Raw genomic sequence first — 15,380 nt, 5'->3', positions numbered from 1 at the left:
TACATTTAAATACCTTGCTAAGGTACACCTTTACAACTGTACTTGGCATATATATTAGTATTACAGCATATGAAGATCTCTTTAAACAAACTGGAAAAGAAACAGTTGTCACCTGTATCAAATAGTTTCTTCTCATTTTTATTAAAGCATAAAACTGGTAGACATTACATTCAGTTTTTTCAAGGTCAGACAAGAGGAAGTCACTCTCTGTCCCAGTCTAAAAATACCAGCAAAGACATACTGTGCAATATTTAAATTGAACAAATCTTAGGAAAATGTATGCAGTCTTTCAAACTAGAGCCCGTTACTGCAATTATTGAATACTACCTTTACTTTTTAAAATCCTTTCTTTACTCATAGCACTTGAAATTGACAAACACTCTCTTTTTTTCTGAACAACTTCAAGCACCTTGTTTAAAATTGGTGTAAAAAAAAAAAGCCAAACTTTGTGGAGAATATTTACAAAACTATTACCAAATGTATGCACTACACTTAGACCTTTATCAGACAGACATCTTGCCTTTGTTTCTTCAACATTCAGAAACAAATGCAGGAGAGAGCAATCTTGGAGACAGTCAGTCTTTTTGGACCAGCACAGAAAAATTGCTCTTTGAAGTTCGAAGCGCTGCTCCACAGCGACAACTCTCTCGCATTGCCCCATCAGAGCTTCAGCCTGCTAAATTTTGCTTGAGTGACAACAAGCTACTAGTAGTAAGGTTCTTTGTAGTGAAGAAATATATTTTTTATCAGAAACTGGAATGAAACTACCTACTTGCTGCAAAAGTAATAGTTTATGACTTATCCAATAGAGCAGTAAAGGACTTGTAAGACCATATCTCTCCTAGAAACTGCAACATCCTTTCAAGTATACATTTTTCTCAGAACATAATTATTTTTTAAAACAGCTTTTCATACTAATTGTGTTCAGAAGAGTCAGGCTCATTAAACTTCATACATAAACAAAATGCATGTTAAAAAAACCTACCTATAGATATCAATGTGAAAGACAGAATGTGAACTTTCCTCAAGTAACTGAAGTAAAATCTTTCCATTTAAATTAATCAAAAGCAAAAGATCAAGCAAAAGCTTTAAATAACCGCTACAGTATTGTAATAGTATTTCACAGTTAAAAAACAACATTATTCCATGAAATACTCACGTAAAATGCATATTTACTTTAAAAAGGGAAATGCCCAAAAGAAAAGGAAATACCAAAGCATATTGCAGTCTACTTGATAACACAAAAAAGTAAATCATCACTGCTTGCTAGGAAGCAGGGCAATAAAGTTATAAATATCTTATTACAGCTTGATTGTAAATTTGTATGTTAAAACCTACTCCAGATAGTAGGTTTCTATACACTACATTCTTTTGATCATTCTTCATATGGGTTTCTTTCAGGAACATAACTAATTGTAAACATAGCTCAGTATCAAGCAAAGAGGCAGAAATCAATACTGAATCAGACAGGTGCAAAGAACAAAATCCCAACTTGGTTTACTACAAACCAGTTACATAAAAATCCCACAATTAATCTCCTCATAAATATGGGCTAGTATAACCAAACAAGTATGAAATTTAAAGTTTTGTTATGAGTGGATATCTAAAAAAAATTAGAATCTTAATATATGCAGCTTTAAATCACTGTATTCATTTTGAAATTCTGCCTGGTGCAACACATCAAAGTAATTTAAAAAACAAAATAAAGTTTGTTGAGTAAGAATAGGCTTGCAGCATAATTTGAAGCTCAAGCATGGGCCCTGACGAACAGCTGTAGGGAGAAAAAAGTTCTCAAAGGCAATGACCACCACAGATATGTTTTTCACTATTGTAACACACCACAGGAAAAGCAGCAGCCTCTTAAATAATTGGATTCTACATTATACAATAATTAAACACCCTTCACATAGGAAAATGTCCTCTATTTCCACATCTACCTAATAATCACTTTTCCCTATTCAAGGTCTTTCCCATGATTATATGTATAACTGCTAAGAAAAATGCCTTAGCTACAATTCAGTTGGTTATGAGTAGATTTTAATATCTAATTAAGATGGGTCATTATTTCAAAGAGACACCACTGGAGATTAACTGAATGATACAATATATGGCATTGACTCAATTGGCAGCAGTATTTTCTTTGGGTCTAGAGCAAGGTAATATTCTATGCAAGAGTTAAAATGCTTTGATCCACTCTGTCATCTCAAAGAATGTCTTTTATTAATGCAACAGAGATGCTTGCCAGGGTTTTCTTATCACCAGAATCAATGCTGCTAAAGGTGCTATATTTCAGGTGTGACCTAACACTCAGGTTGTATTTTTGGTCACTGTGGAGCCCTTTTTACAAGAAAGAAGGTAATAGCTCTGCAGACTTGGCCACCTAACTTTTTATTACTATTTCTATTGAAGAGTTTCCTTCTTTCCCGTCATGCCATATTGCTGAGCTCAGTTCAGGGGTACTCACATTTCTTTACTCACTCTGCATCAGCAGTGGCCATATAATTCCTATAAATAGGACTTGATCCTGAAGGTCCTACTCATAGATGTAAATGTATGTAACTGTCTGATGAGACTGGTACTGTCTAATAGGTCTGTAGAACACACAAACATTATGGAACTGCAACATATTATTATAAAACATTTACATACTCCAAGACTGCAAAACAATAGGATTTCCTTACTATGACATATTTCCCTCCCACACTTGCAAGCAAAGCAAATTAACATATCAGCATACTTCATACTTTTAATCTAACATCAGCTCTTTAATAGAGTTTATAAAACACAAAACTAAGTAGTCAATCTTAGCAATAAGTTAGAACAAGTGCAAAACAAGTTCCTTGCTAAAACCGTCTGACATATGGATTGACTTTTCAAATAATTAAAGGCTTAATATGTTTGCCATTTACAAATCAAAATCAACTGACAAGGTAGGCTATAAACCTGGAATTTGATCTCGCACTGGTGAAATAAAAGGGAAATTCCTTCCACTTTTGAGTTGAGAATGTCAAAACCAAAGCTCTGAATGGGCAACACCTTGGAGATATTACTGTGTCCAGTATGTTACCATTATTACCTGTTAACCACAGCTCCAGTTTCTAAAACCTAAGAAATGAGAATGGATGGATCTTCAGTTTGTACATTTTGTTTTGTTATACATTGTAAAGCACTGGTTCGTCAGGGAAGCGAAGTAACTACAGTATCCCCTAATATTCTGTTAGAGTAACAGTGTGGTACATGACAGTGGAGCAGCCATGCAGCTCCTCCCCTTGACCCAGATGCTTCTGTTTTCAAAGTTAAGGTAATCATCTCAATAGCTATTAAGTATTTTAACATCTTAAAGGTTATACTAAAATTGTGTTTATTTTATTCTTAAAAATCTTCCACGTAACACACCGTTAAAGCATAAAATATTTGCACAGTCTGTAATAAATTCAAGCTAGGATATGGAAGAGATGTGTTTACAGCCCCTTTCATGTGTCAATAAATGTACAATCACTATTCAAAAGCAAAGTTTCTGAACTGATAGTACTTATGAACGGTGATATTCATTTGAGATCAAGAACTGCTTTCTATTTAACTTCAAACATTTAATCTAGTACCTCTTCCTCACCTTCCTGTTCCACTTTTTAAGTTTAAAGCCTGATTCAGCCCCATTGAAATTGAAGGGAGTTTTGCAATTCATGTCCTGAACCTCATCCCTATTACTCTAACAACTGTTCTCATTTTCTTCCCTTTTATGTCCAACCCCTATGTCCTTATACTTCTGTTTCTTCATGTGGGTATCACCTACATTTGCCTCTGCCTGCTATTTCCTCTGCATTGTTATTTCTCTCTTTAAAAAGCTTAACGAAAGTGAAAGTATACAGGGGTTTGAATAATCTCGTGATGTGAGGATAGAGGAGGAGAGTAGACCAATGGTTTTCAATCCATTTTTGGACTCTCAGAGCCCTGCAAAGTTTTCCTTTAGAGGCAGTATCCAGCAACAAATTTAAATCAACTGGCAATATGGTGGGTTGGCGATTTTGTTATTAATCAACTGACATGGGCCTCTCAAAAACAGTCTGTGGAGCCCAAAGGCTCCTATATCAAAGGTTAAAGACCACTGAACTAGATCTTGAGTTACGGAAGGCACTTCTCTGTGGTAATTCTGTGATGCACCCATCTTATGTTAAGTACCTTTACACTGTTTACCTGTTCAGCAACATCATAAAGCACTAAATCACAAGGAACTTTGTATTTCCACACTGATGCTTAAATTACAAATTTTCTATTATAAATAAGCTAACAAGGATTTATTTGTAACAAACAACAAAAATCTTTCCTAAAAACCCACATGCATGAAATTTACATTTCAAAGAAATTTCAAGCAATTGCTAATAAACCTGTTTAGAATAATGCTTTTAAGAAAGTTATTTGTACGAAAAAAAAACACCTTAAAAAATGATTCTCAACTAAATGCAGAATCTTGATTATCCCAACTCCAGCTCCTAATAACCTCAAGCCATAAAAAAGCCTCAACATAAAGAATGAGGTTCATTTCTATGTTCCAGAACAAGAAAAGAAAATATTGCTAGCACTTGCATATAGCTGAACCTATGCCTTTAAATAAGATATGGGACAACCTCTGTCAGGGGCTGTACTTGTGTTGTAGTCTCCATGTTCAACACAGTTACTATACAATTTGAATCACTGGGTTTGGGTGACAGGCGCATTCAGGGGCAGTTTTTATTTTTTTAAAGAATAAACTCTTGGAAAACATTCAGGATTTATCAAAGCAAATGCAAGACCTTCTCGGCAAGATCACTGGCTGAAAACTTCAGATGCTTATTAAAAATACTTCTGAAAAGACTCAGCTAGAAAACATCACTTTATATTATTTTAATCTATTATTTTAAAGGCAGGTAGTGTAAGCATTCAGTGGGCAGAGCAAAACCCCTATCTACCTCCTGACAGGCTGATACCTTCACCAGCAGACTACCACTGTGTTTTCTCTCTACCTTTTTTGTATTCTCTCCTCTCAGATTCAATAGGAGAAATGTAAAATAGCTCCCATCTCAGCCTTCCTAGAAGGCTTGTTCAAGAGAAAGCAAGGTCTAGTGTGAAATTATAGCAGCAGATGCATAACTGCTCAGCCTGTCTCATGTAACTTGCAAGCCTAAATGCTAAGCCAGACAACACTAATAACAAAGTTATAGCTTCTTAGACCTCCAAGTAAATCTGTACTCTGTCACAGCACCTCACAGGGAGAGAATGGTTCCTTTCAAACTAACCCTAGAATTCACATCTTCTTCCTGAAAAGGCATTGTAACTACCAGAAAAGTACCTCCCAAACTCTCCATGAAACCATAATAAAGCAGCCTAGAGAAGCATATTAAACAAAGTTTTCAGCAAAACTATATTTTAAACAACACTGGTTTGTGATGGTTCTCAAGATCTATTGGCTTATGCTATCATTCAAAATTATACACAAAGCAGTAGTTTGTACAAAAGCGGTGTTTTAGACACCTTAAGCTAAAGTAATTTCAGGCTCTGAACTCCAGTATCAAATGAATACCTGAACTGGGGATGCCATTAGATGCCCAACTCTAAAAAGAATAAAGCTATTTCTGATGTGTCTCATCTTAAGTATTCTTTTATCAGCCACCTTGGGAGTCTCCCCTCTCTGCACAATGGCTGAAATAAACTCTACTTTTAGCATTTCACCTCCCCCATGTATTATTCACAGAAGTTACACACCAGAGTCCCTTTGTACATGCGGATCCCAAACTTTATTACTATCTGAAAACCATAATGAACCCTTCTGGAATTAAAAATAAAAGGAGTAGCTTGGCCTATTTCAAACACTTGGCCCTACAGCCACTTGATGTACCGATCTTGAGGGAGGTCAGATAAGGGAAAAGTTAATTTTTTTCTTATTTAGTATATTCTTGACTACAGGTAAGGTCACACAAATTTATCTTCAAGTTTTTAATTTACAGAAAAGATACAGTAAGCAAGAGATAAACAACAGGAAAAAGTGTTTATCACTATCTCACTGCTGAAAAACAGCACTATCAAGTGGCAGCGATGAAAGTGTTTTAACAAGATTATTATTGCCAACAATATGACAAATTAAGTCTCCCAAACTACAAAATGGTAGTAAGACAAAAAAATAATCTAGCTAGTATGTCAGCTCCAGATACATTGGAAATGCTTAAATACACACGAACCTAGTTATATTCAGTCCTGAAAAGACATCTGAACTGTGAGGGGTTGGGTATTCTTTTCGGACGAGGAACTCACCCAGATTTCAAGTCCGTAATCCGTAAACAATTAGTAGCATCCAGTCCTACTTTTCCATTTCTGACCACGCTGGAAATGAAGGGTGAGAGCGCTGGAGAAATTCTGTTCAAGGCAACTTCAGGTGACATTTTAGAATGTTCCTCTTTCCTTTTGTCTTGAGCTGCACAGGGATGGTAAGGGGGGGAGGGGAAAAATAAAAAAATATGCTACTTATTTGATGTAAATTCACACGCACTCTGCAAACATCAAAGGAAAAAAGCTAAGCACGCAAATGATCAGGAACGTAGAGCAACTGAAGTGTGCACAGGTTGGTAAACAGAAAATAAGTACAGGTAATTTTTTTTCTCCTACCCCTGCAACATTCAGTGAAGCCCGTTTATTCAACGTCAACATAAAAACAACTTATGTCCTAGGCTCCTTTAATTAAGATCCTATCCCTATGAGAAAGAGAAGTAAAATTGAGGGCCATTCTGATACTTCACAGCCTAGCCCTTCTTGCGAGCATTTCCATTAAGAGTCTACAATTGACAAGCCACATTTATTCTGCTTCCACTGAAATCAATGGGACTTACATTACTGATTGCAATGGGACCAAGGGTTCGATTCTGTATTCTCATTTGTAATCTAATACCACCAGTGTAACCATAATCAGTATTACTTTTACTTTACTTCATTAGGTAGCTATTTACAGCATTTCACGATGCCTTTGAAAGGCTAACACTGCTTTTCTTTCAGCAGTATCACCATACTCTTTGAAAGGCATCTTCATTCACAAAACAGATCAGGAAGCTGATGTACACACATTTTAAGCCCAGCTTTTTCAGAAGTGCTTGCAATTGCGTGACCTTATGCTAAATCAGTTAGGCCACTAAGTTAGCATACTTAAAGAACCTGCTGCTTTTTAGCTGAAATGCAGAAACTGAGCATGCACATATTTTAACTCATTGCACCACAAAAAGGCTAGAGAATGTGGACAACAACAGACTGTGGTAGGAGAAGTGGGAGAAAAGAAGGGCAAGGAACCCATTAAAATGCTAACTTAACACATTCGATCATATTCTTAGGCACAGAGTTCCATCTGAAAATTAACTGAACTTCACACTTTTAGAAAGCAAAGCTGTAAATGACTCAAGGTAACATAAACATGCCACTGACAAGCAGGGCAGAAGAGCTCATCCTTAAACTCTGACCATTAGAAGATATTTTTAAAAACATCCATTTAATTGAAAAACACCGATACATACTGTATTTGCCTCCTTACAAAATGCTGCATATGGACTGCTGTATTAATAAGTGTTCTATAAAGAGAGTGTGAACAACTCAAGGCAATAGTTGCAATTTTCCGTCATTTCTAACACTCAGTTTGCAAGCATTAGTTGGTAACTAACAGATATTCTACAAAGTGATAATTCCCTGTAACTGGTAGCAACATTAAAGTTACACATTTTGTTCTCATGAAAGTCATTCACACTGAAATAGTATGAAGCAATGTTCAAGAAAGAGTATTTATCCTAGCTATTCGGAAGGTATCTGAATAAAGCAAAGGCCAGGCACTTTAAGGCAAACAAAAAGGCTAATAAAGTAAGACTTCCTGAAAACAGTAATTATCTTTAATACAGTGGTTCTTACATTTTATGGCAGCAAAGGAGCTGAAGACTAAATATCCATGTCCTAACATACGTGTTCTCTTTACATATATGATTTGCCATAATTGACAATGGGCAACAGCTTAAGTTTGCTTAGCAAACACCCACAGCAATTTAAGATGCTACCTCCTGTTTGTTACTTTTTTACCAAAAATTACTGCCCACTCACCTTTATTCTTCCCCAGAGGAACTGAGAGAAGAGAACACAAGCCCATACTTCACCTATTTCAATGTAAAGTCCAATGGCTTAGACTGAACAGCTAGTAAAATTGAGTTTAAACTAAAATGATACTTTGCACAAGAGTGGCTAAAACAGGGCACATATTTCAGTCTGCCAGCTCTGCCGTAGGGGGAGTACTTTCAAGCAGAGAGGCAGCTGGACTGATGAAGGTAAGAACTTCTTAAACCATGAAAGCATGCCGAAGAACAAGCTATCCTTCTAGCAATCTTAAAGGTATACACAAAGATCTCAGAATTGGTTCCGATAACGACACGTTTCAAGGGGACCGTGTTATGAGGGTAAAATTGTGAGACATAAGAGAGACACACATGTGGTGATCAAAGTTGAACAGGTGCACCTTCCAAAATGAACCGCAGGATCTTTTTGTTAATAAAATATGCAGACATTGTCAAAACAAGATGTAAATGACTGTTAGGCATTTTTCCTGGTTTTATTGCATCATTTCTTTAAGATCCACAATACCTTCTACAAAACAAGCCAAATACACAATACTTAAAGGGTCACTATCAATTAAACTCACCAAATTATTTTGTAAGCAAAGCTCTTTACAAACTATAACACAATTAGTACCATTTTCGTAAGTTTCAGTTGTCATATACAGATTTTTTCCCCAGCCTAGTTTTCCCACAGTACTGGAAACAGAACACAAACAAACTCATGGGAATTAACAAAAACAAAATTAACTAGACCGTTTCCCTCCCAAAACAAAACATTTGAAAGAAGTAAACAAACTAATCGTTGCACCCTTTTAGATTCAGCAGCCTATCATGACGAGTTCAGGCAAATGTAACATATGCTTCACAGTGACCATAAAATCCCAGGCACTGCTCCGGGCACCAGAGCGTCCTGATGCGAGACACTCTGTTCCTCCACCACCGGCAATAACGTCACGGGCATTACGTGAAGCTCTAAGGCGGCAAAGGTGAATATTGTGATGGAGGCCTTGAAGTGCGAGGGAACCCTTCCTGTCTAACCCTCTCGGCTTGGCTCCCGGCAATCTGGTTTTGCGGTTTTCACTTTGAGGATGGCAGTAACGGGTGGCCGGGTGTGGGGAAAAGAGGGGACCCGCGACCACCTCCACCTCCTGCCACCGCGCCCGAACACATCCCCGCCTGCCAGCCCGGAACGCGACCGGCAGCGTGGATGTGCGGAGCCCCGGGTAAACCCCCGGGTTCCCTCAGCCTTGGCACGGGAGAAGGCACACCGGCCTGGCCCCCGCCAAGCCCCGCTCCCTCCCCGGCCGGGCCCCGGCTACCGGCTCACTGCCCCCCGCCTCAGCGAGGCTCCCTACGCCACGTGCCGGCGCGACCAGCCGGGGCCGCCCCGTGAGAAGGCGGCGGGCCCGCCACCCGAGGCGCTGCGTGCCGCGCCGCCCCGCCCCGCCACGGCGGCGGCGTCCGGGAGCGGGCCGGGCGACGGCCGGGCGGTGCTTAGGCCAGTCGTCGCCCTGGGCCGCACCGGCCCGCGCGCCGCCTCCTGGCCAGCTCCTCCCGAGCCCGGCCTGCAGCCTCCGGCGCCGGGTCCCCCCTCGCCGCAAGCGCCCCGGGGATGGCGGAGGAGGCGGGGGCCGGGGCAGAAACCAGCCAGCCAGCCAGCCAGCCAGCCCGCCTGCCGCCCGCCGCGCCGCTCCCCCGGGGCCGGCAGAGGCGCTGCTCCCGCCCGCCCCTCCCTGGCCCGGCCCGGGCCCCGCCATACCTACGGCGGCCGGAACACAGCCGCTTAGCAACGGCCGCGGCCACGCGCCCGTCCCGTCCACCCGCGCCCGGCGTGCGCGCCCCCGCTCCCGTCCACCCGCGCCCGGCGTGCGCGTCCCCGCTCCCGCCCCGTCGCGCGGCGTGCGCGCCGCCGCCGCTCCCCGGGCCGGAGGGGTCTTCACCGGCCTCGACGTTGGCGGCCGCCGCGGTGCCTGGGCGGGCTGTCGCGCCGCGCAGGCGTGGGGCTGCGGCTTCGTCGCGGCCGGAGCGGGGCGGGGGAGAGGGGGAGGCGGGAGGGGAGAGGGCGGCCTTGCCAGCAGGCGTTCGCCAGGGGCACCCCTCCCGGCCGAAGGCCCCTGCGGGCCGGCCGCCGCCGCCGCCGCCGCCACCTCCCCCGCCCGTCGCCCGTGGCAACAGGCGAAGCCGCTGCCGCGGCGGCGGGGCCTGGCGCGAAGGCCGGGTTCAGGGTCCAAGGCCCGGGCAGCGCCTTGGCCGGGCTGCGGGGCCTGGGGCTGTCCCGTCCCCTGGCGCCATGGCCGCTGAGGTGGTGGTTGTGGGATCCTGTATGACCGACCTGGTCAGGTTAGTACCCGGGGGGGCTCCCGCAGGCCGGCAGGCCCCGGCGCGGGGCCGGTTTCCTGCCCTCGCTGGACGGAGGGCCCCCGAGGTCAAGGCAGCGCAGGGCGTCACGGTGCCCGGGGCACAGCAGAGGCTCCCTGCGCCTCCCAAGGGCAGGCTGGGCCGGGATGCACCCCAGCCCTCTTGCCCTGGGCCAAGGAAAGCGGCTGACACGTCTCTCTCCAGGCCGGGACAGGAGAAGTGGGGTCGGCGCCAGGTGCGGCGGCGGGGAGCTCTCGGCCCTGGGCAGAGGGAACCGAGGCGAGGAGGGCAGGAGTTGGCTGTGGCAGGGGCAGGGGCAGGGGGAAGGAGCAGAGCCGCCGGTGGGGGCGGCTGGGCCCGGGTGATGTCAGCCCTGCAAATAATACTTTGAAAGGAGACTGTGGGAACGGGGAGAAGTTCGAACGTGTTGTCTGCTGGAGCTTTGATCAGCTGTCTGTAACTGTAGGGAGAAGAGAGGCTTGGGTTTGTGTTTTCAGCTGTGCTAGGTGGCTCGGTGTTAGCCTTGCCAGAAAAGCAGCATTTCATAGTAACCCGCATGGGAAATCGTGAACTCTGATACTCTTTATCAGCAGAGGAGTTTGAAACGATTTTATGAAGGTAAATAAAGCTGCTCAACTGTAACACGTTTTCAGTTCAAAGCACTTGTCTCCGCTAGAAAAGCGAGAAAGAAAGCTTAGTATTGCAAAGAAACTGAAGTTAGTTCCATGAAAAAGTAGGTTATACGTTGATTACTTGCAGACAACATTTTGTTTGAAAAAGAGAGAGAGAGAGAGAGAGAGAGAGAGAAGGCCTCCCAAGCTATTCATATCCTAATAGATCGAGAAGTGCAAATAGGAAACCCTCAAAAATTTAGCACCTCTGCACCCCAAAGCTGGTTTTTGAACTATGAAATCCTTTTTAAAGGAATGTCTTGATTCCTTTTTATTAATTTTCTGGGCATTTTGCTTTTAGAATTACGTATTTGAGTTTCATTGTCGTCTCCTTTTTTTTGTACATAGGTGAGGTTTGGAAACTTCTTCTGAAAATTAAAGTACAGAAGTTCATGGAAGCTCTTGGTTCCAGCAGCCTGGGTTTTATAGTAAATACTAAATATCAGAAGAATTCAAACAAAATGGCAAGAGCTGGCAACAATGCAAATACTAACCTAAACTGGCTGACCTTGTCAGCCCCAGTAAACTTGCAAATCAGTCTTTGATTTGCACTATTTTAAACACATTTGGTTTTAAACTATATGTGCAGACTTGGTTAAAATAGGATTTAAAAGTATATGTGTCTGGACTGCATCAGCTTGTCCTGCTGGGAATTCTGCAGTAAAAACCACAATTCCTCAATCTGAATCAGCAGACAATTATATCAAAGCCTGTGGGTCAAGAAAGTGTAGAATACATGATTAGAAGAATATGCTGAGGAGTAAGTACAGTTTAGGCATAGACATGTGTTGCAGAAACGATGAAAACCCTTAAATAATCATAGAACCTGTGTCAGAAAGATTTAATGCTTTATGTAATCTGCAGAACATACTGGCAGCTTTCCAAGAAGAATAGTTGTCTTGTAAGTCAGAGTAAGATCTTGTAGAACTGATCTTGACGTTATGTGTGAATGAGTTATCAGATGCTTGTGACGTTATATTGAAATATAAAACATGGTGCTCTAACCTCAAGACGTTCCTTTTCCTGTCTCTCTAAAATGTGGGAAAAAGAAATAATCAAAAAATTGTCTACCAGTTTAAGCACTGCTGACAGCCGCAGCTTTGGACTTTTTCTTGACTCTTAAACAAACAAACAAAAAAGAAAACTCCCATTTTTTTGGCTGCAAGTTTGACGTGATAGAAATACAGTCATTTATTTGAAGCCATATTCACTGGCCATACTGTAACCAGAGGTTAAACCATGGGTTGTAGCCATAGATGCTGTTGCACTGAGATTAAGTGGTTGAAGAAAAGCCATTTCATGTTTCAGTCAGCTGAGCGGATTTCCTAAATTGTACAAATGCTATCACAAGAATGTATCTGACTCACCATTATTAGCCTCTACTTTAAGGAGCAGTGAAGGGCTTTTTATTAGTGATAAGTTAATTTGCTTCAACTGAAAAAGAAGGGCCAGCCTCATTCTTTCTGTTACTAGCACAGGACTTCAGGCATTTAATAAAATAAGAAAGTGGGTTTAAATTTAGCTGGCAAGAGTTTAATCTGACTGAAATCTCCACGTAGTACCCATGTAGATGTAGTTTAAATGTATCCTGTTTTACAAAAATCCTGGTAAAATTACTGGAAAGTACTAAACTGCAGGCTGGGATGCACCTAGGTGGAGAGCAAAGCTATGAAAGAGGGAACGATAAGCAAGCTTTATTAAATGTGGTAAAAACTGCCAGGTTAGGATTAGGATTGATGCCAGGAGGGTAACTCTTGACTATCTTTATATCTGGGATTTAGAGGGGGCTGTATGTTCTAGGTTTAAAGCTAGGGTTCATTTCAGCAGGGATGAAAGAGGATCAGGTTTTTCCAAGTTTGTAATTTACGCTGATGTTTCAGTTTGTAAAAGACATGGACAGCAGTGATCATGTTAAATGCCAATCACCCATTTGGAGGAGACTGAATAAAGTAAATTGGGAGTGAGAGTCATGCAAACAAGGTCAGACACATTTTTGGACACATTGTGTTTGATAGGCATATTCACCACTCAACACTAAAGCCTATCTTTCCTAGAAGATAATCATATTGATTGAGACTCTGCCAGAGCTAGACAATGCTATGTTATAACTCAAACTGATAAAATACCATGTTGGCCCTTTTGCATACAATCTTGGCCCTCTGTCTGGAAAGCTAGAAGCTCAGAGTGGCAGGCATTAAATGGTAAACATTCCCAGGTTTGTAGAGGCAAGGTACCAAAAATCAGAAAGATAAGCTTCACGCTACCATTAGACATATGGTGGCCAGATTCACCACTAAAAAAAAGTTAGCACATAATGTTTTTACTCAATACAGTAAACTAATGATTTAAAGAAGCATAACCTCTGTGTGAAATGGAAATGTACAATTTGAAATTTGCTATGTCTTACGTAATGACTGAGAAGGAAAAGGACAGGGACCTTCTGTTGAAGGCAATATTCAGATGTAATTTTGGGAAATAATCAAATTCAGAAGAAAGGGTAGTGTGCCTTAAAATTCTTTTAAAGGGAAGGGGCCCAGTGGTTTTCTTTTAAAACACTGTTCTCATTGGAAATTCTTTTCTCATTGTCCTGTAGCACTGCAGTGGCAGAATGTGGGTTTTCTAAAGTGAATTTAGCATAATCAAAACAACCTCACGTACATACATGCAGTAAACCACACTCTTTTGGCTTAATAGGACCAGGAACAAAACATATTTGTGGTCACAATCACAATCAACACTTCATTGGCAATAGCAGGCAATAGTAGTAGAAAACAAAACTAGCATTATTCTGTATGATCTAGATATCAAACCAGACGGGTACCATCCATAGTATTATTTAAATAGTTTCTGTTCTGACTCATATTTGCAGACTGGTCGTGGCATTGGCATTTTAATTCGTATTAAATCAGGACAAGACTAAACATAAACCAATGAGAGTCAGACACACTAAAACAATTAGAATAAACAGGAGAAACTGGCATGGCAATTGAAAACAGAAGCAAAGAACAAAATGTAAGATGGAAAAACAGTCTTTGGATAGTCACAACAGCAACAGTTTTCCCTTTAATTCAAGAGAATGAGACCACAGTCCAAATACTGGAAAACTGTGTTTTTTAGGATGTTCAAAATTTGAAGTCTTAGTTTTCTGTGGACCTCTTTCCTTCCTTCAGGTTGCTTCATTCCTGGTAGGGAGTAGAACTAAAAGTTCTGCTTCCAGTCCTCTGTTGTAACAACCGTTGTTAATAATGATTACAAGTAATAAACTGATTGACTGGAAGCATTCGGCAAGAGAAGAAAGACATGGCAGAGAAAGCATTGAGCTACAAAGTAGTATGCTGCCAGACTGGAGTGGACAGTAGTGACAAATGCACATCCAGAATTAACATCTTAGAGTAGCCTGATGGATGCATTGGATCATCTTCCCTAACCAAGCACAATCTGCTTGTGCAAAATGGCAAAGGTATCTCCATTAGTGAGATTCTACATCTTCCTCTTAAGTCTCTAGTGGTGGTTATTGTTAGCTGAAGTGCTGAAGTAAATGGCTCATTGGCTCATTGGAAACGTCCATGATCCAAAGCTATGTCTGTGCTTTCTTTTTTAAAATGCAATATTTGGGACAATAATTTCAGGCATTTTTGGGGGAATATGGAAAGGAATTTTCTTATGTTTCTTTTGAGCGAGCAGAGAAAGTCTCACATATTACTTCATTTTCTTTGCTTTGTTTCCAGGTCTTTCACATGTGTTCTCATTTCCACCATTTCGCATGCATGCACAGTCACCAAGTTTTAATGTTTTTTCTTGCTTTAATGTTTTTTTCTGCTCTTCAGCTTCTCCTAGCAGCAGAGAAAAGTGTTCTAGTATCCTTCAAATCCATTTCATTTGTGTTTTTGTTTTTATCTGTAATGCTTCCCCTGCAGCAGCCACTCCTCATTCTAGTCAATCTGCCATTGCCAGCAGCATGGGAAAGCACAACTGTGAAGGAATACAAGCTTAGTCCAGTTGAGGAAATTAATCTTTTGGATCCAGAGAAAGGCATCAAGGCATGAGAGAATGTGTCATCTGCGAATTGTTTAGTTTATGTAATAGTGAAGAATCTGGGCTTGATTTCAGAGCCTGTACTATTCCCTTGTCTTCTTCTCTGACCTAGCAAAGTTTGGGTGTATAGTAAACATAGGATGCGCAGGCTCAGTGTTTTGTTGTTCTGCCCTGGTTTTAGAGGGCCTAAATGTAGTTTAGGGAAACT

The 15,380-nt window shown here is 41.5% G+C and overlaps 2 protein-coding genes across 4 annotated transcripts in view; one reads left to right on the top strand and one right to left on the bottom strand.

Annotated features, from left to right (window-relative positions):
- Positions 1–10,142, bottom strand: part of BABAM2 (BRISC and BRCA1 A complex member 2) — a 179,469-nt gene extending 169,327 nt beyond the window's left edge. Inside the window, exons 1-3 of one of the 2 annotated variants that reach the window (XM_072856728.1) lie at positions 9,868–9,981; positions 8,917–9,080; positions 6,286–6,445 (exon numbers count right to left, since the gene is read on the bottom strand). In XM_072856728.1, the coding sequence (XP_072712829.1) occupies positions 6,286–6,413 (128 nt within the window). In that variant the 5' untranslated portion in view covers positions 6,414–6,445; positions 8,917–9,080; positions 9,868–9,981. Of the gene's footprint in view, positions 1–6,285; positions 6,446–8,916; positions 9,081–9,867 lie in introns of both variants that reach the window. The other variant, XM_072856727.1, reaches the window with a different exon arrangement.
- RBKS (ribokinase) overlaps positions 9,626–15,380 on the top strand; it is a 71,018-nt gene continuing 65,263 nt past the window's right edge. The window contains exon 1 of one of the 2 annotated variants that reach the window (XM_072856726.1): positions 9,626–10,448. In XM_072856726.1, coding sequence (XP_072712827.1) covers positions 9,721–10,448 — 728 coding nt within the window. In that variant the 5' untranslated portion in view covers positions 9,626–9,720. The remainder of the gene's footprint in view (positions 10,449–15,380) is intronic. The other variant, XM_072856725.1, reaches the window with a different exon arrangement.

Source organism: Ciconia boyciana, chromosome 3, assembly GCF_034638445.1.
Source record: "Ciconia boyciana chromosome 3, ASM3463844v1, whole genome shotgun sequence".
Taxonomy (NCBI): Eukaryota; Metazoa; Chordata; class Aves; order Ciconiiformes; family Ciconiidae; genus Ciconia; species Ciconia boyciana.
The sequence above is the reverse complement of the archived record's forward strand: the minus strand, read 5'-3'. Positions and strand labels throughout refer to the sequence as shown.